Source organism: Apiospora phragmitis, assembly GCF_038363925.1.
Source record: "Apiospora phragmitis strain CBS 135458 chromosome Unknown utg000010l:1.0-9815664.0:1.0-9183399.0, whole genome shotgun sequence".
NCBI classification, from domain to species: Eukaryota; Fungi; Ascomycota; class Sordariomycetes; order Amphisphaeriales; family Apiosporaceae; genus Apiospora; species Apiospora phragmitis.
In genome coordinates, this window is record NW_027117409.1 from 5,275,355 (window position 1) to 5,297,589 (window position 22,235).

The following is a 22,235-nucleotide window of genomic DNA, read 5'->3' on the forward strand; positions in this document are numbered from 1 at the left end:
TCGATAAAGTTCTCATGTTTTCAAGCGTACCAAGAATGGTCCTGGATTCTGACCTCACCTGCTGTGGAAGCCTGATGAAATGCCCACTTATCTTGAGATGTGCCTTCCCAAATGACTGAGAGATAGCAGGCTGCCCACCTGCCTTACCTAAAATAACTCCCTTTTAAGATTAGCTCTCTTCAAGTACGTAATATCTGCTTGGTGAGATTAGGTCTGGCCCTTTGGTGAGTAGGTGGACATTGAAGTTGAGGGTAAGGCTGTCCAGCAGCATACCTCCCTCATTTGTTGGTATCCAATTCCCAGATTCTTCAATTCTCAAGTCTCTCTGGTAGACTCGAGTCCAAGTCTGCCCTCTGGATCCAGTTCCTTGTCTTGGTGTCCGTCGTTCTCTATTCTTGTTCTCCCTGGCGTGGCACTTCTATCCCTACGTTAGGTGCCCTCACTGTGCTTGCCCAACAGCTCTGGCGTGGACAGTTCCTCATCCGGACGCGTCCTGCCTGCAACCTTCCCTCCAGAATACCACTGTCTATGGACCTTTCCCACTCCTGTGGCTACCTCTACCTATCACATCACCACTCGACAGGTTGGCACTTGGCAAACTCATACGTAACTGGCTGTACCTACCGGTGCCCCTTCTTGTTCACAGTAAGCAGCTTGCTATGTTTCCTTCTGTGTCTTGGTGGTGTATCCTCGCGTATAGCCTGGCCTCACAATCTTGAGCGTCCTTTGGACGATATTCTCCCAGGCAGTGGAAATACCCAATTGGCATCCCCTTCACTGTTGCAGACCAGTCCGGCTAAATTGCTTCTGCTAATACAATGTTTGATGCTAGGTCTGAGTCTTGGCCAATGTGGCACAATCGAGTCCCTTTTCGTTCTTCTAGCGGCGATAGTCTTCAGACGGCGATAGTCCCGAACAGCTTCACGGCACTCAGCCCGTTCAGATTGGGAGGACCAGAGTCGTATCATCTCCTTACCTGAAGGAGATTATCCTTCCGTGGAGAAGCACCATAGCGGCCCAGCCTCATATCACGTCTCTTTTTAACAGCGTTTGTCCTTAGGAGTTGTTCTTCTTTCAATACTGAGTCTTGCACGGAAGCACCCACGAGCTCAGCCAATAAGCTTGACCGGCAATATCCCCGAGTGCCTCCTCATTACAGTCTAGTCCAACCACATTGGCCCCTCGAAACTCCCCTGCTAGGTCACGACGTTCGATTGACGATACCCGGAAGGTCTCCTCCTCCAACATAGTATTCCAACCACGCCCCTTTCATCGTCTGCCTTGAGTCACGCCTTGTGAACAACTACAACAAGCAATTTTCTAGCACAGCTGTGAAGTTCTCTACTGCGAGCCCTCATGGTCCGATCACCTCACAGGTTCTCATCGTCTTGGATGCCCAACGAACAGATGATTTGCTTTTGAAACCAGTTCCGGGACTACTTCGTATTTAACTGCCTGTAAGTCATTCTTGATACCCTCTTACACACCACTCATCCCTTGTAAGTGTTGCTTTCCAACGAGGAGCCTGAGAATCCAGCCTAACTCACCAATTAGAACGCCCCTAAGCCTTCCTGTGATTGGACATTCACAAGCGGTCACATGCTTCTCAAAGAGTAAGTACGTTTCGCCTCTCTTCATCCATTTTGTGTTTGTCCCCTTTCATGGACCCATGGGTACGTTCAGTTACCACGTACTGTGAACATGCTGGTCCATGATAAGATCCTGCATACGTTTTCCTTGAGATTCAGATGAACCAACTGAAGCGAGTTGCCATCCAAGAGGGTAAAGCCTTCATGGAGAGCCAGAGCTTACTTAGCACCTCTTTTCCAAATATTTGGTTATTTCGTTCGTATGGTTTCTATGGCGAACGCTAACATACTTGCGTAATCAGCACATGCACCAGACTTACGCATAGCTCGCTCACATCTTACTCTGGAGGAGCTTTCAGATTCGGCCACCGTCTGAAGTTCTTCTCTGCCTGAAGTTCCTCTCCATCTGGAGTCGCTATTCTGTCTGAAATCGTCCTTCCGTTTGTCGTTCATCCGGCTGGTCCCTACTTTGTGCTCAAGTCGACTATGGGTCTACTTTCGTCCAAAGCGGGCTACCGTCCGAAATCAGCAGCTACAATAACGCAGCAATGTCTTCAAAGAATTGCTCCATGCCAGAAGCTGGCTTTGACGACATGCGGGATGAGGCTAACTCAGGGATGGAAAATATTCATCTCGAGTCCAATTCGAATGGCAACATCATTCCTCTCACCTGTTTCATCTGCCCCAATAGCCCTCACTTCTCGGATATCTCTCACCTTCTAACCCACATCTCTTCCAAGGGTCACTTGCAGAACAAGTTCAAAATGGACATCGATAAAAAGACAGACCAGGGAGCTGCACGCAAAATGCAGCAGTTTGATTCATGGTACCAAGAAAATGGCATCGAGGATCTTCTCCGAGCCCGTAGCGATGCTCGTGAGCAGAAGCAGCGCACTAGCCAGAGTAGAAAACCTGGAAATATGACAAATACGAAGGGGAAGGCACCGGGCAATTATGGTAGCGGCGGTGCAATGAAGCGTGGCAGAGGGGTAAGTAGTTGTCGAGATCTTCTAGAATTACTAAGTCACGACACCTATATTGATCATTTTACTGACATTGGCACAGGCTCGACGCAACAACATTATTCGTCCCAAATCTCGAACGAGCAACATAAAGCCCGAATTAGAGGAAGAGAGCACCTCTGTGACAGATGGGATGTCTTTCGCTTATGGCCTACAATTGCCATACTGGCATCCCGGCCATGATTCGCGGACATTCGGACTCTCTTCTTACCATACAAGCATGGGCTTCCCACTATCGCCAATGTTCAATGGACCAGACTATTCGCAATACAATGATGTGGTCAGCGGTAACGGTGTCGATTATGAGGATGAGGACGACTTTTCCAACTATCAAGCTCCGTCCGATGAGGACGAGGATGTTGAAGACGAAGATGATGCCACCCCATTCCCGTCCGACAATACAGCCGATACAAGCCTAATCGGTATTCCGGATCTTCCAGAGGGATTAACCGCTGAAGACGCTCACAATGCTAAGTTCAAGAAGGGAGAGTGGTTGAAGGGCATGGACGTTTTCGATGCGGCGTCCCAGGAAGATCGTCGCAAGAGAAACCAGAGGAAGGACCCTTCTGTTTTGGCAAAGATGCAACTCAACTCGGGGCTCGTGGCCCAGACTGAGACCGTATGCGACTTGTATTTCAACAAGCAAAGGGAGCGCAATGTCTATGATGAACCGTCAATCGATGGTAGTGGGGTATGTATCTTTCTCCTGGTTACTCAAGACGATACTAACAATGCCATGCCCAGGACGAAAAGAAAGCTTCTCGCACGGGGCGAGGTAGAAAACCTCGGGTTACCAAGGCACCACGAGCCAAATCACCAAAGCCTCGAGGTAGAAAGCCTAAGGCATCGCAGATGCTCAAATCCGGCCCCGCTTTACGCGGCTCACGACGAACTCGTGGTGCCACCCGTGGCCGAGGTGGTCGGACCGCTACCGCGGCATCTCGAGACGACGGAAACGCTGTACCGGCAACCACTCGGGTTACTCGCTCTAGTCGCGCAAAGGCCGATGAACATGTTAAAGTCGAGCCCTCGGAACAGGCTTACGAAGATGGCCCGGAGGATGTTTTCAGAGACTCGGAGGTTTCCAGCCGAGGTGAGGGTTGGATCTCCTTCTTCGAAATGGCATGGAAACTCTAGATCCTAACTCCTTCTCAGCAGGCCACTTTGGTATTCCGTTTGGTCAGCGACCGTGAGTTTACTAGCTCAAGATACGACGAGGGGAGAAAGCTGACATCGTGCAGCAGCGACGGCCTCCCAGGTCTTGCATTGCGGCCTGGTCATCCCAACCTCAACTTGCTTTCACCCACACCTACCCACAAGGGACAACACTCTCGCCTGTACAGCGGCAAAGAGAACGATGTTTTCGCTTTCCACCACGAGCCCACGTCGAACCCCTACCTACCTGCCCTCGGCTCTCACGAGGGCAACTCGTTCAACCCCCTTTGCATACAGTCTCGAGATGGTGTCGGGTTCCGTCCTTTTTCGCCGTACGAAGACGATGCAAAACCTATCGCAAATGGATTCCAGTCCATTAACGGCCCCAATGGGCACACCGGTTACAGCTCACTTCATTTCCCTTCTCGTAATACTCCTGCGGAGTTCCAGCCTAGCCGTTACCATTACGACAATTTCAACCTCTGAGTATTTCAGCCTCAGGCCAGGTGACGCTTGACAATGTCATCGGCCCGAAAGCTACGCAAGCCTGAGTTACCACAACACTTACAGTAGGACGCTGAGGCGACCAATGAATACAGTTGAGATTTGGTGGTCTTCGAAAGACAACCTTTGCGGCCTCCCGACGCTTTCCCCCCCAGACTTGATACATTGGAGTCCTCAATCGGTAGTGGCGCATGGTAAGTCCCTTTTAAGAACGCCCCGCTACATTTTGGTCCCTGAAAGCCCTACTAATGCCAGTTTTAGATAACCATAGCACAACGGCATCGGGATACTGCACTTTTTTTTCTTCCCCTTCTTGGTTTTTTTCTTTTTCATATTTCCCTCACCAAATGGCGCTTGAAGGTGGTGCATCAATCCGGTAGTGGGGAGTCATATGGGCAGGTCTCGGATTAAGGACACTATCCCGGGATACCAGGTGAGGATGTCCATTTTAGACATTTGCGCACTCATCATAGCTGTATATTAGCCGCGTAGAGATTTTTCATTTCCCACTATTATTCCCTCCTGTGTCGATTCCTATGCTGACCCTGAACAAGACTAAAGTGATGATACAAGTAGCACTGTGCCGAACTAAAGGAGCTACAACTGCTCAATGCTCGACACTAACTGATCAAGCTGGCCATCCCCATTGGATTGTAGCACCTCGGCAAGCAACCGCACTGTTCCATTCAACCTGCGCTTTGCGACTTCGTTCTCGAGCTCCCTCGACTTCTTCGCTGCCACATCCATCACTTTCCTTGGGATGCGTGCAAGTCTTGCCACATTTTAGACCGTATGATCTGTGAGCAACCCCATCGGCTACCTCATACAAGAATGTGATTTCTTCATCTAAACCAGACGAAGCTTCGTCTGTATCCTCCATTGCTGAGTCGTCCATGACGCGTCCACTCTTGGTAGCCTCGAAACGCATATGCACGTTTCTTATCCGTCCCTCGAGACTATCGGCAACACGACTCAGATTCTGGTAGTGTGTGATGAACAGTGTCAGGCACTTGTTCTCTTCCACGACCTGCTGCAGCACGGCCTGCGCGATGGCGGCGCCGTCGTGGGTGCTGGTGCCACGACCCAGCTCGTCGAGGATAACGAGGCTCCGCGGCGTCGCGGCGCGCAGGATCTGGGCCGTCTCCGAGACCTCGACCATGAAAGTACTCTCGCCCGCGAAGAGGTTGTCGTGGGCGCCCATCCGGGTGTGGATGGCGTCGGTGAGGGTGAGCTCCAAGGCGTCGGCGGGGACGAAGGACCCGACCTGGGCCAGCAGCACGAGGAGGGCGACGGCGCGCACGTAGGAGGATTTGCCGCCCATGTTGGGCCCGGTGATGAGCTGGGCCAGGGGGCCCGGCGCCGCCAGCGTGGTGGTGAAGGGGATGTAGGATGTGGTCAGTGTTTGCTCGGCGATGGGGTGGCGGCCGTTTTGCACGGAGATCGCAGGCGGGGAGTCGGAGGGCAAGAAGGTCGGTTTGGTGTAGCCAGGCAGTGCGGCCACTTTCGACAAGGAGAGCAGACAGTCTAGCGTGGCTAGGCCGGAGACGGCGTCACGCAGCGGTTGGTAGTCGGAAGCGACGGTGGATAGGAGCTCGGCAAAGGCCGCGTCACAAGCAGCGGCCAGCGCTTCCTTGTGTTGGTCGCGTTCCGAAACCAGCCGGACGACCTCGGGCGTGTGGAAGCGTGACAACTTCTTTGTCCCGCTGATCTTGATCCACGATGCCGGGACTTTCTTCAGGTCGGTATTGGCTACTTCGATCAGATACTCGATGCCCGCAACAGTGGCGTACTGCACGGGGATTTCTTGCCGAGTACTTGGGCTGCGGGCTGGCAATGAGCATCCAGCTCCTGCTCCACCGAAGCAATCCCCAATTTGTGGTCGGTGATGGCGTCCGTCTCCTCAGTCTCCCGGAAGAAGGAGTACTTGTCGTCTTTACGCGCAGCCTCGGCGTTGATGCGATCCAAGTATGACAGTACCGAGGGTAAAATGGCTGGAAGAGAGGCCATGGCTTTGCTGATTGCCGGGGAGGCAAAGTCCGTGGTAGACCGTTGCTGGGAGTATTGGACGGCGATTCTTTGGAGGGTTTGCAGTACTGCCAAGAGCTCTGGTCGAGTGCACTTGCCGTAGTAGATACGAATTAAGCTGCGTTCCAGATCCGTTCTGATATTCACCAGCAGATTTTGCAGCTGGTCAACTTTGGGCGAGTTCTGGTTGTTGAGCAGTTCCCTCTACTGCTGCCACGCGCTCCTCGAGCTGGCCTTGGTCTAATAGGGGTCTACCCAGCCATTTGCGTAACAATCGTTTGCCAAACCTGGTGAGAGTCTTGTCCAAAGCCCAAAATAGACTTCCTTTCTCGGCCTGATCCGTCTGGTTTCGATACACCTCGAGGCTCTCCAATGTCGTACCGTTGATAAGCATGTGAGAGCGGGTACTGAAGGACTGAAAGTACTTTGTAAGATCAAAAATGTGCTCCAAGCCGTATTCTTTCAGATGGTTGATCATGGAAGAAAGGCATATGGTTACAGGCTCTGGAAGCTTGAGGACTTTGTCGAGGAGAGAGCTGGCGTGCTCGTTATCCTCGCTCTCCTTGAGCTTATCCGCGTAGAATTGCGTGACGTGCGAGTAGGCTTCCGCAGCCGCCGTCTTTGATTTCGGTAACTTCTCGACACGACTGCGGTCTCCGAACACGTTGGTGCCGCTGGACAAGTGCTTTACCAGCTTATCTGTGCCTTTGGTAAGCTCGCCAACAATGAGAAACTCGCATGGGGAGATATGGAGCAGTCGCGTCTCGATCTCGCTACGCATGAAGCCATCCTCGAAACTATCGTATATGATGTCGCCTGTAGCGGGCTGAACGGCGATAATGCCGACATCGACCTTTTCATCGGTGCCCCCACCCTTCGCCTTGGATTCGGTAATGCAGAGCAAGTATCCGCCAGAAGGCGAACTTCCTAGTTCGAGCTCGCCGATCTCATCGACGTAGGTTCCCCTTGGTGTAGACATTGGTCAACTGTCTCACAAAGGGCGCATTTCTGTTGTCTCCAACTTTCTTGAGGGCTGCTGTTTCGATCTGTCGGATGACGCCGACCTTGTGCCCGGCGGCCACCAAGCGTTTGGCGTGGACCGGCAGTCGCGGTACGGGTATGCTGGCTGACGCAAAGCGATCGAGATGTGCTTCAGATGGGTGCTCATCATATCGCATTTTGCCTGGTATGCAGACTATACTAAGCTCCTTAGCGGCTATGCGAGCATCCTCGCCAAAGAAGCGGAATTTATAGCCCACTTCCATGATCAGAAGGGTGTCCATGTTCTTCCGCTTGATGGCCAGAAACTGCTCCTCCATCGGGGTAAGCTTCCCCGTATTTCCCCCTTTTTCCGACCTTTCGGAGCTGGACGCTGCTCTTCCTCGTCCTCTTCGGCATCCTCGGCCTCTTCAGGGTTGGTCTGTTCGTCGCTGGTCTGCCACGCCCGCCCCTTGAGGCTATCTGGCCGGCCGAGCTTCTTCACAAATTTGGCATGCAAGTCTGCCTTCCTCTTTTTCTCTGCGGCATCATCTCCGTCGTCTTCGGTTCGAACATAATTTTGCGAGGCCGATTCATCGTAGATGTAGCGCTCTGTCCGCGCAGCCGTCGGCTTGGCAGTGCTCTTGGTGTCAGACTTGGTGGCTGACGGTGAGGTAGCCTGGACAGCTACCGTCGAGGGCTTGGTTCGCTTTGTGGGGGTTTCATTTTCGTCATCCGATGCTGGCTCCAGCGAGCGCTTCTTGGAGCTGCTCCCCTCTGGTGTCTGACTTTGTTGGGCTTTCCAGATGGCGTTGAGGCCGTTGACGCTTTGGGGGGTAAAGAAGTTGGTAAGTGCTTGCTGCTTCTTCTCTTTCCCAGCTCCCGCCATCTTGTTGCAATGATTACTACACGGCCAGTTGTACAAATTGATTAGAAGGTGTTTGGAGACCAGAGGCGAGAGTTGATGATGGCGTCGGATTGGCTCGATACCAGTGACGTGACGTGACTTCTCGGGGCGCGATCAGCTTAACGCGCTTTCCGTGATTGGAGACGCGTAAGGCTAAACTGGTTTGATCGGGGTCGATACCACCTAAAGCCCAGGGCTGCAGGGGTCAGTCGGTACCTGAACAGTGCCTGCGTGCTGCTTAACCCACTAATTGAGACCAACCCCGGATTCCAGTTCTTTGACTTCAGAGTCCCCAATACCACTCGCCGAGCCAGAGTCACCCGTGATGGCCCTCTGTACTGCTACTGCTGCGCAGCAACCCGCTTGCCTTCGAAATCAAGGACACCTGTCAGCCATGGATGGGCTCTCCCCAGGTCTCGACCTTCTCTGGCTGTCTTCGGCCCCGCAACTGCATATATTACAATCTCTCAACGGGGCTTCTGCTGCCTGTGTAGGCCGGATGGCAGCCATCGTTGTTGCTGTTTCCCTGGGCCAATGGTTGACCATATTCGCCATGTACTGCTCGTAACTTCTCCCCAATTGAGCAGCCGATGGACCTCTACCCAACGAAGCAGAAGCCCAGCCGTTTGTGTATGTCTTGCCAAGAACGACGCCATCCTCTTTATATGGCTAGTCAGGTGCATGCTTTACGCAGCATTGTCCCAGCGTTATTGGGCGGCCTATCATGAAACACTTGGCAGCTGGTAATAGATTGCCTCTCGGGACTCGTTGTCGGCATCTCTATACCCCTCAAAGCAGTCTCGCTCCAACGGGGCCATGGCTATTCTGGGCAGTTCTCCGTGGAGCAAACATCCACCATGTTTCCCAGCTCCCTGACGATCGCCCGACGAGCCAGCCAAGAGAAAAACTTCATCTATAAACAATCAAGGCACTGGCCACCATACTATCCCAGGGGTATTTAGCCGCCGGGAAATCGTTGACATAGTCCATCAGTCATTATACAGTTGCGGTTCCTATAGCTTGGCAAACTGGAACTCTATAGCTTGGCTCCCCAATCATCCAACTCACATCCCACACTTTCAATCTATACCCCACAAATGCCGGCAGTCCTACGCCACAGGATCGCCATGGGGATTACCCTTCGTGTCAGGTCCCGGAAGCTCAAGTATGCATCATGATTAGGGATAGTGACGCGAGGCTGGCATGGTGAGGGGTGTGTAGGCCTGGATAGGGGCCCCCAGGGATATAAGAAGCTTGATGATCGCCAGTGACCTGAACAAGAAAGGATTCTCACCAGTCAGGCCCTTCACGCATCTGGCAGTCTTCACTACTATTCACCATGGTCTCCTTCACTGCTCTCGCGCTCGCCGCCACGGCCATCACTGGGGTCCTCTCTTCCCCCCTTGAGCTCATCAAGAAGGCCGGCACCCCCTCAAGCACCGGAACCCACAACGGCTTTTACTACAGCTTCTGGACTGACGGCCAAGGCAATGTCAACTACGTAAGTAATTTTCTGGACGCGGCATGAACTCGGTGCTGATAGTCTATGCCCAAACAGCAAAACACGGCTGCTGGTTCTTACAGCGTGAACTGGCAAAACTGCAACAACTTTGTCGGCGGGAAGGGTTGGAACCCCGGATCTGCCCGTACCATCAGCTATAACAGCACCTGGAACAACTTCGGCGTCAACAGCTACCTGGCTGTCTACGGTTGGACCAAGAACCCGCTCGTCGAATACTACGTCGTCGAGGCCTACGGTTCGTACAACCCGGCCTCGGGTGCCCAAAAGAAGGGCAGCGTCACCGACGACGGCGGCACCTACGACATCTACCAGACCACCCGTGTCAACCAGCCATCCATCGAGGGCACCTCGACCTTCCCGCAATTCTGGTCCGTCCGTACACAGAAGCGTACCAGCGGCACTGTCAACGTTCAGAAGCACTTTGACGCTTGGTCATCTTCTGGTCTAAAGCTGGGCAGTCACGACTACCAGATTGTTGCCACTGAAGGTTACCAGAGCAGTGGTTCTGCCTCTGTTACTGTCCAGCAATCGTAGAGTCTCGGACACAGTCAGTGACAAGCGACAACACCGCCTGAATGCTCCAGGATGGGTTACTCTAGGGACTTGCATGCTCCGGCCCGTATCACCAGCCTAGAGTTATTGTCTGCACGTGCTGTTTTCCCAAGTTAACTGTCTGGAGCCTTGGGGGTCGTTCTCTGTCTATATCTTCTCTTTCGTCCTTGGCCTAGTGCTGATGTACATATCTTGTTCATTGGAAGGACTTTACCTACACCACAATATTTCCAGTCATTCTTCTGACTTACGTGATCGCAACTAATGCTCTAGGATACACAGGAGATGCGTGTATCCGTACGTGAACGCATGCATCATAATGTTGCCCTTCTTTGTGACAGCTAATAATACACCATCTCGATGCCGTCAGGCTCCCGGTAGAGACAGTATGAACGAGGAAAGCCAACCCCAATGCAATACCCAAATCCCCCGCAAATGAACAAATTCGACATTTTCCAACCCTTGTATGAATTACAATACATCCTACAGTCGTACCATCTCCCTCATGTCTCGTAAGTTGCAGAAGGGTCTATGGTACGGTAACACCAGCACCGTTAAATGCGATCCTATTCGGACTTCCATTTGGGTCGTGTACCATATCTGGCGTGGCGAGCTCGATCAGTCGACGACGAACCATATCCGCGCCATACAGGTTCTCGTGCGAAATGAGATATGTTGCTAGGCCGGCTACGTGCGGAGAAGCTACCAACAGCCAGGAGACCTTGTCAGTTTCGTCATCCCATGCACATAGATAATTGTCCTGATATTGTACGGTACCGGCAGAAAAAAGCAGATGGATGGACAGGAGAGGGGGAAAACCCCCGGCCTTTGAAAAGGGGCTCTTAGAAACTCACCCATGCTCGTCCCGCTTAGCGTAGCGTACGCGCGACCGGTGACGTCGGGCCACGCGCTCATGATTCCGTCGCCCGGCGCGAACATGTCGACGCAAGGGCCCCAGTTGCTCCAGCTGGTCCGTCCGTCGGACTTGTCGATGGCCGCGACGGTGGTTGCGTTGGCCCCCCGTGCGGGCGAGTACCCGCACGCGTCGGCGCCGTAGTTGCTCGCGGCCACCACCACCGTTATGCCCTGCGCGTAGGCCCGCTGCACCATGTCGTCGAGCGGCTGGTACGTCGGGCCCCCGATCGACATGTTGATCACGGAGCGCTTGATGACGCCCAGGGCCGTGGCGTTGCCGCAGGCTGGGATGTTGGTTTAGTTTTCTCTGAAGCACTCGGAAAATTACAAGAATACAAAAGAAAGGAGGTTCGGGAGGTTCTCGTACGTACCCCAATCTATGGCTGCCATGACGCCAGACCACGTTCCTGCCGAGTTTTTGTCGAGGCACTTCACCGCCACCGGAATGGTGGTATTGTCGACTCCCACGGTGTTGCCAGCGGCGGTGGCCGCCGTGTGGGTTCCATGGCCGTTATCATCATCATCCTGCATGCCATGTTAGCCTGTGTGCCTGCCCACCTCCTTTATTCTGATGAAGTATTTACCGGAGCACCGTCAATGAAATTCTTGCCCCAGACGGCTCGACCGCCGAACTCCTGATGTTTCAGCTGGATGCCGGTGTCGAGAAAGTACGATCGTGTCTTCGGTGCTGATGTCTTGATATATCCGATCATCCCGGGCATGCGGTGGGAAATACGGACGAGTCCCCACGGCGGAGGGGACGCGGCATTCGAGTTGCCGCCGTCGTCTCGGGTTACGGGCTTCTTGATGGCCGCTTGCACCGTGACCTTCCCGTCTTGAGCAACGTAAGCAACCTGTTAAAGCACAATGTTAACTTCAATCAAGTAGTTTGCCCGAAGCCACGCGTTTTGAGTACTCACGTTTGGATGGTTCCTGATTGTTTCCAGCAATCCCTGGTCGCACTCGATATGGAAAGCATGCAGTCCATTAACGTTCTCAAAGGTCTTCCGTAGACCTCGATGGGGGCCCAAAAGCGCCTTAGGCAAGGTACGCAGCGAGTTGTAATAGGCCGTTGCTGCTGGCGGCGCCAGGCCCTGATCCATGACCACGATCCAGCTGTTCTTGACAGCGTCTTTGACGTCACGGCTGATGAGCAACGCCTTGGCGAACACGGAGAGTGGCCAGAGGCAGAATATGATCAATCGGATCAATATCATCTTGTTTTTTATAGAAAAGCGGGCGGGTGCTCCGAACCGCGATGTGGGGTGGGTAGGGAAGTATAGGGTGCTGTATTGCCAGGGTTTACCGTCGTGGGGTGGAGAGTCGAGAGTCTATCCTTAGGAGTATTAGCCGGCAAAGCTAGATGCGAGCAGCAGGCGAAATAAGGGCTGCTGAATGTGATGATGCTTTGTTTATTTGTTTACCAGGTTGGCTGGTGAGCCTGAGCGGGAAAATCTGTGAGCGCGTTCTCTACAACTCGCAACCAACTTGATGGAGGCCGTGTACAACGCTATCCGGCAACATTCTGGATTTTCAAGAACGGGGAAAGGGCATTTATCTTCGTATTTTCCATGGGGAATTCCGCACTTCTTGGTGAGTGAGAGATGGCGAACGACCTGTCATGTGAGGCAACCTCCCTCACATTCTTCCCACGCATGAGCATCCTGAGTTTTTGTCGGTTCTGGGTGTTAATCATGGAGCATTGAAACACTAGCAGTAATGCGAGCAACACTGTCGCTTACGGATATGACTATTTGAGAGACATATCGAAGTTCGAATCGATATTGACCCCTGCTGGTAACCGTAGCTTCTCGCCCAGTCTCGGACCGGGCGGCTTCGCATAGTCTGTCCTCTTCATTCGGCCAATAATGTGTTGCTCGATGACACCTACCGCATTCGATACACTATCAATTTTTGATCATTCAATATATGTATGGTCAAGGGTGAGTTTGTCATTCTTCAGGTGGAAAGCGCCGAGTGTCCTGAGCAACCCCTTTTCGTCACATCTAACCACCATGGTTGGCGGCACGAAGATCTATCAACATAGCGAGGAGAATTCGAGTATTTCACATATTCCCTGGAAAGAATAGATATATGTTCTTCATAATGAGTCGGCTAGGGCACGGAAAAGAGTATTCTTGTATATTATATCAATATCTCTTCAATGTTGATATTGGTGCCTGGACGTAAACAACCCTCGCAAGGGGGTCTGTAAACTTCCCAAAAAGACCAGCAAAATACTGCATGGCATACATAGATACCCTCTCTGGATGATTCTCAGTTCCTAGTTTGCCAATGTTAGATACTGCAATGGGAAGCAGTAGCGAAAAGAATGATGGCGTTTTGCATGTCACAGTGGCTTCATGGTGTAACTGGATGGACTTGCTCAAATCACCGCCATTGGCTCTTGAGCTGCGCCAACAGCCCCTTCACGAACTTCGATGGTATATAGTGGGAACACATGTTATTGCTTTTCAGCAGCTGAAAACGATTTTATCTATGTACAACGAAAGGGGTAACTAGACAGATACACAGACGGGTGGCATACGCTAGTATACCCAAAGCACGATGGCAGCTGTCCCGTGATGCTCACTGACACGAACAGCATAATGCCAAGTTTGGTAATCGGTCCTACATAGGCTACTGGGCTCGGCCTCAGGTTCTCGGACTGAGCTCGCACAGAGACCATGTCTTACATACGCGCATGTCTTTCGGAGTCCCATAGTTAAAAAGCACGACAAGACTACGGGATCCTTAAGCCCCCGACACACAGTGGAAGCAATGGGAAGTCAGCACAAAGAATGGGTTCTCAATATCGCGCACCGAAAGAACGAAGCAAAACTAGCATGAGGTGTGCTGTCCCAAGGGACACGGTTGCATCTGGCTACGTATTGAAGACGGTTTGCGATCTGGGAGTATTTTCTCATCGGCTTGCCACTCCTCTTCACCCATACCAACGCTCGTCGTGTGCGATTTCAAGCTAGTCGTGAGATTGTGGGAGAAGCGTGACCATAGCCTATTATTCAGTGCAGTAGACTCGAGTCGGCTAGCACTAACTCAATGGGTGCATCTGACATATTACCATATGCACGCCGAGGTGGAATAAGCAGACCAGACAACCCACCGACGGCCCTTCTGCATGACTTACTAACAGCCACATGGGTAGATGGGCCGAGACATTGGGTTTCCCAGCTGGCTATTGGGGCGAGTAGTGTGTTCTATGGGGCGAGGCGGACGGTTGTCAGCTGCGAACCAAAATAGACCTGGCACGAGCCCATGCGGTGATAGTTACATACCTACTTACCCAGTGGAAGTGCCGAATGCCCGACATTTGACCAAACTTGCCACTCCTGTTGATTGCCAAAGCGAAGAAGTTGACTTGCTACGAACATAAGCCAAGCGCCCAAGGCGCTTCACAGAAAAATGCCTCATAGAGGGCCGCATCAGCGACAGGAGCTGGTGGATGAGTGGGAAATAGGCCTCCGGTACTCTGTATGCTATTTTTACCACCTTTGCGGCGTCAAGCCGTGTCGTCTAGGGCGATTCCTAGAACTCCAAGAGAAGTTTCTTGTCTGAGTTACTACTTCCCGTCAATGGTAAAACAAAATATGTTATTGGCGATCAATACTTGTCAGGACTAATGACAGGTCGCGTACAGTCGGCCGGCTTTCCTGAACGGGCAACTCCCTGTCTGCTCTGCTCTGTTTGCTTGGCCCGCAGCAGGAAAATCCGGGGCGAGGCTCTTTCCGTGCTGTCAACGATGGCCGCACTACAACCTCCGCGCGCCGATCACTGTCGGAATCCAGTTAGTCCCCGCGGCCGCCACATAGAACGTCTGCGAAATGGGGGGGGGGACGGTGAGGAAAACACAACATACAACAAGTACCTCCTCCCGCGGCCAAGCCCGTTTGCTCACCGTCTCATGCCATACCACCAAGGCATCGCGCGTTGACCCCTTCTGCCAAGCCTGCAGGTTAAGATGCCTAAGATAATCTTGCAACCCCGAATGCTCTCATGTGTTTTGCCGGTTGTCGTGCCCAAGCAGTTGGCATGCTTTCCAAAACGTCTCACCGATCTTGGGATGGCAGCCAGTTGGCGAGTTGGTTGACATCCGGGTGCCGAGTGATGGGAAGATAAAGTTCGGGCCAAGCAGCCAAGCAGAGGCCAAGTGCCATCGCCTCCCCCTCATCCCACAAAGCTTCCTTCTCCAAGGCTCCAAGGCCCCCCCAAGTGTAGGTTTCCGGGGAGGTGCTTACTTGTTCCTAAAGCTTGTTTCTGGTTTGGATGCATATATATATATATATATAAGGGGGCGATTGCGCAACCCTCTTGCTTTTCAATTTCGATATCAATTTCGATATACGGTACTCCACTGCCGCTGTAGAATGCCTCCTTCCGACACTTGCATGCTCTCATCTTCTGTCTCCACCATCCCTTGCGCAGGCAGGCGTGGCGACGACCAGTTCACCCTAACCCTACCGTATCCGGACCGCCCGGCCTTCCATCCCACCCGGAGACACAGCGATTCCAGCTCGACTTCTTCGTCGTCCTCCTGCTCCTGGAAGTGCCCTCGCAGCTTATGCGCCATGAGCCCGGCCAGCGAGGCCTACTCACCTCCTTCGCCCCCGTCTGTGTCACCAGTCACGGCACATCGTACCAAGCGAACCATCAGCCCCGGTGTTTACATCTCCAAGGGAGAGGGCCACTCCGTTCGCCATTCCTGGATCATCGACGGCCGCCTTGTTGAATTCCCCTTCGCTGCCGCCATCCACATCAGGGATACTTACGGCCACAATACAGCCGGGCTGGCTCAGGCTACCTGCCCTCCCATAGCTATTCGCCCTGGCGCGAGACCCATCCCTACCGGCAGTGCTGACGGTGGGCGCTCTTGATGCTCCCAGCCTCGCAGTGAAGAGACATCTCTTTATTCTTTTTCTTCCCCAGGTAGGTGATCTTGGAGTGATTGCGCATGACTCTCGGCCCAGCCAGTAAACAACCTTCATCCAGATCACTGGACGTACTTCAAAGGCTTTATCTTCAATTTCCCCCTATTCTTGAGTCTGCGACTTGCAATCATCGTTTGGAAGCCATGGTTGATTCATTGCTCACTACAATTTTAGATTATCAATGACCTTTGGTCATCTTGCTGGACTTCGGACGATTAGCGACTCTTTCTTTTCTCGGCATTTGGCATATACACCGACCGGGGTTCCTTGACTGCGAACTCTGTCATCAATCCATGACGAAAGATAGCAATGGGGTTGATTCTTAGCTGCTGTCAATACAATGCTCCATGCCTATCCGTGTGTGCGTTCGTGCGTGTGTTGCATCTAAGTCCCAGCATGCGTGCTGTTCACGAGAACTCCGAGACGACCTCCGTATCTATAGATGTATTCTCGGAGAGAATGGTAATGTACGTACACACAGCTGAGACAGTAGCTTTAAGTATGTGCGTGCGTGCGCTGCGAAGCTGCTTGGCTGCTTACTGTGCAGCATTGATTGACCCCTCGAGTTTTAGTGGTGGGGGCTCCAGCTACTGTACATTGATGTGAGCACCACTGCTATGCAATGCCTACTTCTGAGTAAAAGCATCTTAAGCTTAGTGGACTGTTTTAGTGGGTTGGTGCCTGTGGCTGCATGAATTGCAATGGTCATGCCGCTGCAGAACGGCTCTTTGGCCAATGCTACGTCACTCGACACGCCAAGTCATCATCAATCGGTCAAAACATTCTACCCTAGATCTCCATCAACAACCCCCGTCCTCCAAAACTTCTGCATCGCATCCAGAGTAAAGAGCTGCAAGGGGGGAAACAAGCTTCAGAAACCACCCGATATCCTGCAGCTCCAGCTTCGCATCGCTATCGGACACCGGCGCCGTGATTTGCTTCGATCATGGATGCCTGGGCGACGTCCAACAAGACGACTACGTGCAACGGCAATGAAGCTGTAGTCCCGGGTTCCAAGGATATTCAAGTTCAACTCATCATCTCCCTATTGCTGGGCGTCTCGGCATTCCTTGCCTTCTGTGTAGGTCCAGTCCCAGTGCTGTTCGGCTAGCATACTCAGATATCTGACCTTTCACAACCAAACAGTTCTTTAGGCCGCGATGGCCTTCCTTATACGCAGCTCGAAAGCGACACAACGATCCCCAAATCGCTCTTCCCGCCCTCCCCGACACCTTCTTAGGATGGGTCCCGGCTTTGTACAGAGTCACCGACGAGCAGGTCTTGGCCTCCGCCGGCCTTGACGCTTACGTCTTCCTCTCCTTCTTCAAAATGTCGATGCGCCTGTTCTCGGTCATGTTCTTCTTCGCTGCCGTCGTACTCTGGCCTATCAATATCACTTTCGGTGCCATCGCTCCGACCCCTGGTGATGGTGACGGCGACGGTGACGGTGGCGACGACTCCAACGGAACCTCGTTTCCTTACAACTTCAATAATTATGGCTACAATCCCTTCACTGCGATGGACGATGGTGATAACAGTGGCTTTGGGTCACAGACCGAGTCCAACTATCTGTGGGCCTATCTTGCCTTTACCTGGTTCTTTTCCTTTTTGGTCGTATACTACCTCAACTCGGAGACGTTCAAGATCATCAAAGTTAGGCAGGAATACCTGGGCACCCAAAGGACCATAACAGACCGCACATTCCGCCTAACTGGTATCCCCAAGGATCTTCGCACAGAAGAGAAAATCAAAGACTTTGTCGAAGGCCTCGAGATCGGTCATGTCAAGTCGGTTACTTTATGTCGCAACTGGGCGGAGATTGACGGGTTGATGACTGATCGCAAAGCCGCCTTGCGTAAGCTAGAGGAGGCTTGGTCAGTATACCTGTCCAAAAAGCCAACAGCTGCAGAACCTCGCCTTAGGAGACCTGGACAAGGCAACGGCGACGCTGCCAATGGTGAAGCTACCAACGACGACGTTGATACGGACCAAGAAACTGCCCGGGAGGGAAGTCGGTTGCTGGCCAACGAGAGCCTTCGCAATCTAATGAGTGAAAGGCCACGGCCGACCACTCGGATCCGGTTTGGCTTCTTTAAGATGCGAAGCCGCCAGACAGATGCAATCGACTACTTCGAGGAAAAGCTTCGCCGCCTAGATGCCAAGATCGTGGCCGCCAGGAAGAAGGAGTACGAGCCTCAGGCCACCGCCTTTGTTACGATGGACTCCATTGCTGCTAGTCAGATGGCTATACAAGCATTAGTCGACCCACGCCCGGGTGAGCTGCTCTCGAAGCCAGCTCCCAGCCCGTCAGATGTGGTCTGGCGCAACACATACTCGTCACGCTTGAAGAGACGAACCCAGTCGTGGCTCATCACCATCTTCATCACTCTGCTCACCTTAGTTTGGGTGATTCCAGTCATATTCCTGGCCAGTCTTGTCAGCATCTGCACCATCGAGAAAGTCGCACCGGGGTTTGCTGAGGTACTCAACAACCACGAACTCATCAAGGCCCTTGTCCGAACTGCCTTACCTGTAACAGTGGTATCATTGCTCAACATAGCTGTGCCATACCTGTACGACTATCTCAGCAATCTCCAGGGTACGATCTCACAGGGCGACGTGGAGCTCTCGGTGGTTTCGAAGAACTTCTTCTTCACCTTCTTCAACGTATTCCTCGTCTTTACCATCACTGGATCAGCCTCTACTTTCTGGTCCTCTCTTCGGAATGCTGTCAACCAAGATGCAGGGACCATTGCCAGAAACCTAGCCACTTCTATCGCCAGCCTCATCGACTTCTACATCAGTTTCATTATGCTGCAGAGTTTCGGTCTGATGCCCTTTAGACTCCTACAGTTTGGCAGTGTCACCCTCTATCCTATTTACAGGATGGGTGCCAAGACACCACGAGACTTCGCTGAACTGGTCCAGCCGACTTTGTTCAACTATGGTTTCTACCTGCCCACTGCGCTATTGGTCTTCATTCTCTGTATGGTCTACAGCATCATGCCGCGGTCATACCTTGTACTGCTGGTGGGTGTTTGTTATTTCACATTGGGATACTACGCATACAAGTACCAACTCCTATATGCTATGGACCAGCCTCAACATGCCACGGGTGGCGCTTGGCGTATAATTTCGTCGCGCATCATTATAGGCTTGTTGTTTTTCCAGGTTGTCATGTTGGGCACCCTATCACTGCGGAAGGCCTTTATCCAGGCTGGACTGGTGGCCCCGCTGCTAGTTCTCACAGTATGGTATAGCGTTTACTTCAACCGGCGGTTCAAACCTTTGACAGTGTTCGTGGCTCTACGTAGCCTGAAACGCGATTCCGATCCAGGGCCACAAAGTAGTCCCAATCACGATGCTCAGCAAGCTGCAATGCCTACCAGGCTCGCCAGACGGATGAGCACAATCGATGAGGACAGGGAGAAGGGCTTACGGTTCGTCAACCCCAGCATGATCGCTCCCCTTGAGCAGCCATGGGTGTATCAGGACCCCCCGCCGCCGTTATCGCCGGACGAATCGGCTGTTGCGTTTACGGACGACCTTGACGATGTTGAAGGGGTGGACGATGTGAGCAGGAGGACGCCACTGAACGAGACGAATGGGAGAAATAGCGGGATCAACAGCGGGTCGAGTTCCTTCAGCTTCGGAGATACCCATGTCTGGCGCGACAACGGCGGCGACAACGTGTAATATTTGTTTTATTATCATCATGGTTCCTGGTGTTTTAGATATCCTCATGTCGCGGGCGGTAGATTGATACCATTCACTGTTAGAATGCACACGAATGAATTGACACATGACTATACATTGCTATACTTTATCATGATTCTGCACATTGAATGAATGCTGATTCAAGCAGTTGGTCTACCAGGCGTAAGAGACTTTCGCCCTTCAAGCCCACATTCCATCGAACATGAACAACCAATCGTCCCAGTACTTCTCGTAGTTACCAGTCAGCCAGCTGAGGCCGTCGCCCGAGCCGCCGACTCTCCAGGGCCGGGTATGTACACCGTCGGCCCGGAGGTGGCGCTTCAGCGCGACGTTGATGCTGAAGCTGCTCGGACTGACGCCCACGAAGTAGTCGGACTGAAGGAGCACGACGAAGTCCACGAGGGCTTGCTGGTCCCAGCTCAGATTCTGCAGCGCCTCGAGATCCTTGCCCTGCAGGAGGGACTCCTTAGTCTGCACAGTCATCTGGAGCCGCGAGGCCGCCGTCTGGGCGAACTTGGCAGCCTCCGTCTGGTTGCCCGTTGCGAGGTAGGCCGCGGTTTCGCGGTACCCCAGCGACTCGGCCGTCGCCATGTACCCGTCGGCCTGTAAGTTATACGACGGCCACTTCTCCAATGCGTCGCTCTCCGTCCGCAGATGGATGCCGAGGAACCTCTTCTTGTTCTTCTTGTTTTTGGCCACGGCCTTCGCCTCGCTCCGGACCGCCTCGACGACCCGCTCGCCCAGCGCCAAGACGTCTTCGCGGACTTTCAGCAGTCCCCCAAACGTCGCGACGAACTCGGGCCCGTCGTCGCGCGCGACCCAGTCCCACAGGACGCCCCACGACAGCCGGACCACGCGCGGGTTCTCGCGGCGCGCGGGGCCGAGCCCGCGCTCGATGGCGGACGCGCTGAGCCACTTGCGGAACTGCGAGCCGAATCGGTGCGCGTGCCGGTTCTGGTCGCGTCGGTCGCACCCGCCGCGCGCCCCGAAGTCCTTGGGCCGGATCTCCTCGTACGACTTTTGCGACTTTGCGCCGGCCCCGTCTCGCGTCGCTAGCCCCGTGCTACTGTCACTATCTTGCGCCGTAGCCAGCCGCCCGTGCCGGGGTACGTCTTCGAGGGACTCGTAAAGCTCGAGTTGAGGACAGGCGGCCCCCAAGGCCATGCGGAAGTGGGCCTCGTCGAACATGTAGCCGAGGGGCTGGGATCCGGAGCGGAGGCCGGCGAGGTTCGTGGGCGAGCGCGTGGCGATGCGCGGCATGACAATACCCGACGCGCCGGCCTCGAGGGCGTAGCGTATGCAGGTTAGGATGTAGTTGCGGATGTTCCCCGGGCCGCCGCTGTTGTTGTCGCACAGAAAGACGAGGCCCGGGACGAGGCGGCCGCGGCCGTCTGCTCGTCGCAGACGCGCTTGAGCGGCCAGGCGACAAAAGGGGCGCGCGGGGACGAGAGGCCGAGACCGCCGCCGCCGCCGCCACTCTTGTGCTTGTGCGGCGGCGGCGGCCGGACATCGAAGGCCACGGGGCCGGGCTGCGGGCGGGCGGCATCGATGCTGACGATCGGCTGCTGCGTCGAGGGTGCTAGCCAGGGGATCGGGGGCCGCCACATGAGCCAGAGGAGTGGGAAGAAGATGAGACAAGTGGAGAGGATAGCGGAGCGGTGATGAAGGAGGGCCATGCCTGGGAGAGCAAGCAGGTGCCTGGCTAGCTTCAATCACCGGAGATGGTTCGCATCCTGAAGCAAAGCAAATCTTATTGATCGAAGCACGCGATCGAACCGAAAATGTAGGTGTAGCCTGCGAGCTGTTCACTTTTCGTCATTGATGAATATTACCTCTTCCTGCCAGCTTTATGATGCTGGTGAAAGTCCACCATTTCTGCCATTCTTCCATTCTTCCGGGGGTGTAACGCTGTTGATGACGGGCAGGGGTGCTTCTGCCCGCCAACCGCGAAATGAAATGGCTTACTTTCGTAGACCAAGATGGGTGCTTGCGCCGCAACACGTAATGAATAGCAAGAGTAAGCAGTGATAGGATTATGCTGGAGAAGACGCGTGACCAATGGCTGCTCTGCTTTGCTGCTGGGTGCGTTACGTGCAGCATGGCTCGTCGAAGCATCGACAGATAACCTTCCTCGGGTCACTGGAGACTAGCCTCTAGTGCATGCACCGCGCAGAGCCCAGCGGGATTGATAACGCATTACCGATCACTAGGATCGACAGCATCGACACTTGGGATTGGCTTGATCGTTCTTGCAAACCGACTCTATCGTTCTTAAGTAGGTGGAGCAGCGGGGGTGGCATCGCATCGGCGCCATTTGGGCCTTCGGCAGCTCCATGCCCGTGTCTTTCCGACTGCCCGCCAGCCATGTCACCCAAGACGGGCGGCTCTCTGGGGATCAGACGA

General features: G+C 53.6%; 8 protein-coding genes across 8 annotated transcripts; 4 read left to right on the forward strand and 4 right to left on the reverse strand.

Moving 5' to 3' along the window:
- Nucleotides 1–2,137: 2,137 nt before the first annotated feature.
- On the forward strand, nucleotides 2,138–4,252 carry PG994_011354 (uncharacterized protein; the record flags this gene model as incomplete). Its single annotated transcript, XM_066862763.1, has 5 exons — nucleotides 2,138–2,578; nucleotides 2,655–3,302; nucleotides 3,356–3,704; nucleotides 3,770–3,800; nucleotides 3,853–4,252. The coding sequence occupies 5 exons, from the start codon at nucleotides 2,138–2,140 to the stop codon at nucleotides 4,250–4,252; spliced, it is 1,869 nt and encodes a 622-aa protein (XP_066711873.1).
- Nucleotides 4,253–4,898: 646 nt separating this feature from the next.
- On the reverse strand, nucleotides 4,899–8,162 carry PG994_011355 (uncharacterized protein; the record flags this gene model as incomplete). Its single annotated transcript, XM_066862764.1, has 5 exons — nucleotides 4,899–6,002; nucleotides 6,086–6,431; nucleotides 6,583–7,175; nucleotides 7,291–7,553; nucleotides 7,652–8,162. The coding sequence occupies 5 exons, from the start codon at nucleotides 8,160–8,162 to the stop codon at nucleotides 4,899–4,901; spliced, it is 2,817 nt and encodes a 938-aa protein (XP_066711874.1).
- A 1,357-nt stretch (nucleotides 8,163–9,519) lies between these two features.
- On the forward strand, nucleotides 9,520–10,236 carry PG994_011356 (Endo-1-4-beta-xylanase B; the record flags this gene model as incomplete). The annotated part of the gene is made up of 2 exons (XM_066862765.1): nucleotides 9,520–9,681; nucleotides 9,739–10,236. 2 exons carry the CDS (start codon nucleotides 9,520–9,522, stop codon nucleotides 10,234–10,236), a joined length of 660 nt encoding a protein of 219 aa, XP_066711875.1.
- Nucleotides 10,237–10,783: 547 nt separating this feature from the next.
- On the reverse strand, nucleotides 10,784–12,386 carry PG994_011357 (uncharacterized protein; the record flags this gene model as incomplete). The annotated part of the gene is made up of 5 exons (XM_066862766.1): nucleotides 10,784–10,956; nucleotides 11,109–11,453; nucleotides 11,541–11,694; nucleotides 11,754–12,023; nucleotides 12,090–12,386. The coding sequence occupies 5 exons, from the start codon at nucleotides 12,384–12,386 to the stop codon at nucleotides 10,784–10,786; spliced, it is 1,239 nt and encodes a 412-aa protein (XP_066711876.1).
- Nucleotides 12,387–15,554: 3,168 nt separating this feature from the next.
- On the forward strand, nucleotides 15,555–16,061 carry PG994_011358 (uncharacterized protein; the record flags this gene model as incomplete). The annotated part of the gene is made up of 1 exon (XM_066862767.1): nucleotides 15,555–16,061. The coding sequence occupies one exon, from the start codon at nucleotides 15,555–15,557 to the stop codon at nucleotides 16,059–16,061; it is 507 nt and encodes a 168-aa protein (XP_066711877.1).
- A 1,000-nt stretch (nucleotides 16,062–17,061) lies between these two features.
- PG994_011359 (uncharacterized protein) lies at nucleotides 17,062–19,811 on the forward strand (the record flags this gene model as incomplete). Its single annotated transcript, XM_066862768.1, has 2 exons — nucleotides 17,062–17,196; nucleotides 17,262–19,811. The coding sequence occupies 2 exons, from the start codon at nucleotides 17,062–17,064 to the stop codon at nucleotides 19,809–19,811; spliced, it is 2,685 nt and encodes an 894-aa protein (XP_066711878.1).
- A 201-nt stretch (nucleotides 19,812–20,012) lies between these two features.
- PG994_011360 (uncharacterized protein) lies at nucleotides 20,013–21,092 on the reverse strand (the record flags this gene model as incomplete). The annotated part of the gene is made up of 1 exon (XM_066862769.1): nucleotides 20,013–21,092. One exon carries the CDS (start codon nucleotides 21,090–21,092, stop codon nucleotides 20,013–20,015), a length of 1,080 nt encoding a protein of 359 aa, XP_066711879.1.
- Nucleotides 21,093–21,136: 44 nt separating this feature from the next.
- PG994_011361 (uncharacterized protein) lies at nucleotides 21,137–21,508 on the reverse strand (the record flags this gene model as incomplete). Its single annotated transcript, XM_066862770.1, has 1 exon — nucleotides 21,137–21,508. One exon carries the CDS (start codon nucleotides 21,506–21,508, stop codon nucleotides 21,137–21,139), a length of 372 nt encoding a protein of 123 aa, XP_066711880.1.
- Nucleotides 21,509–22,235: the final 727 nt, after the last annotated feature.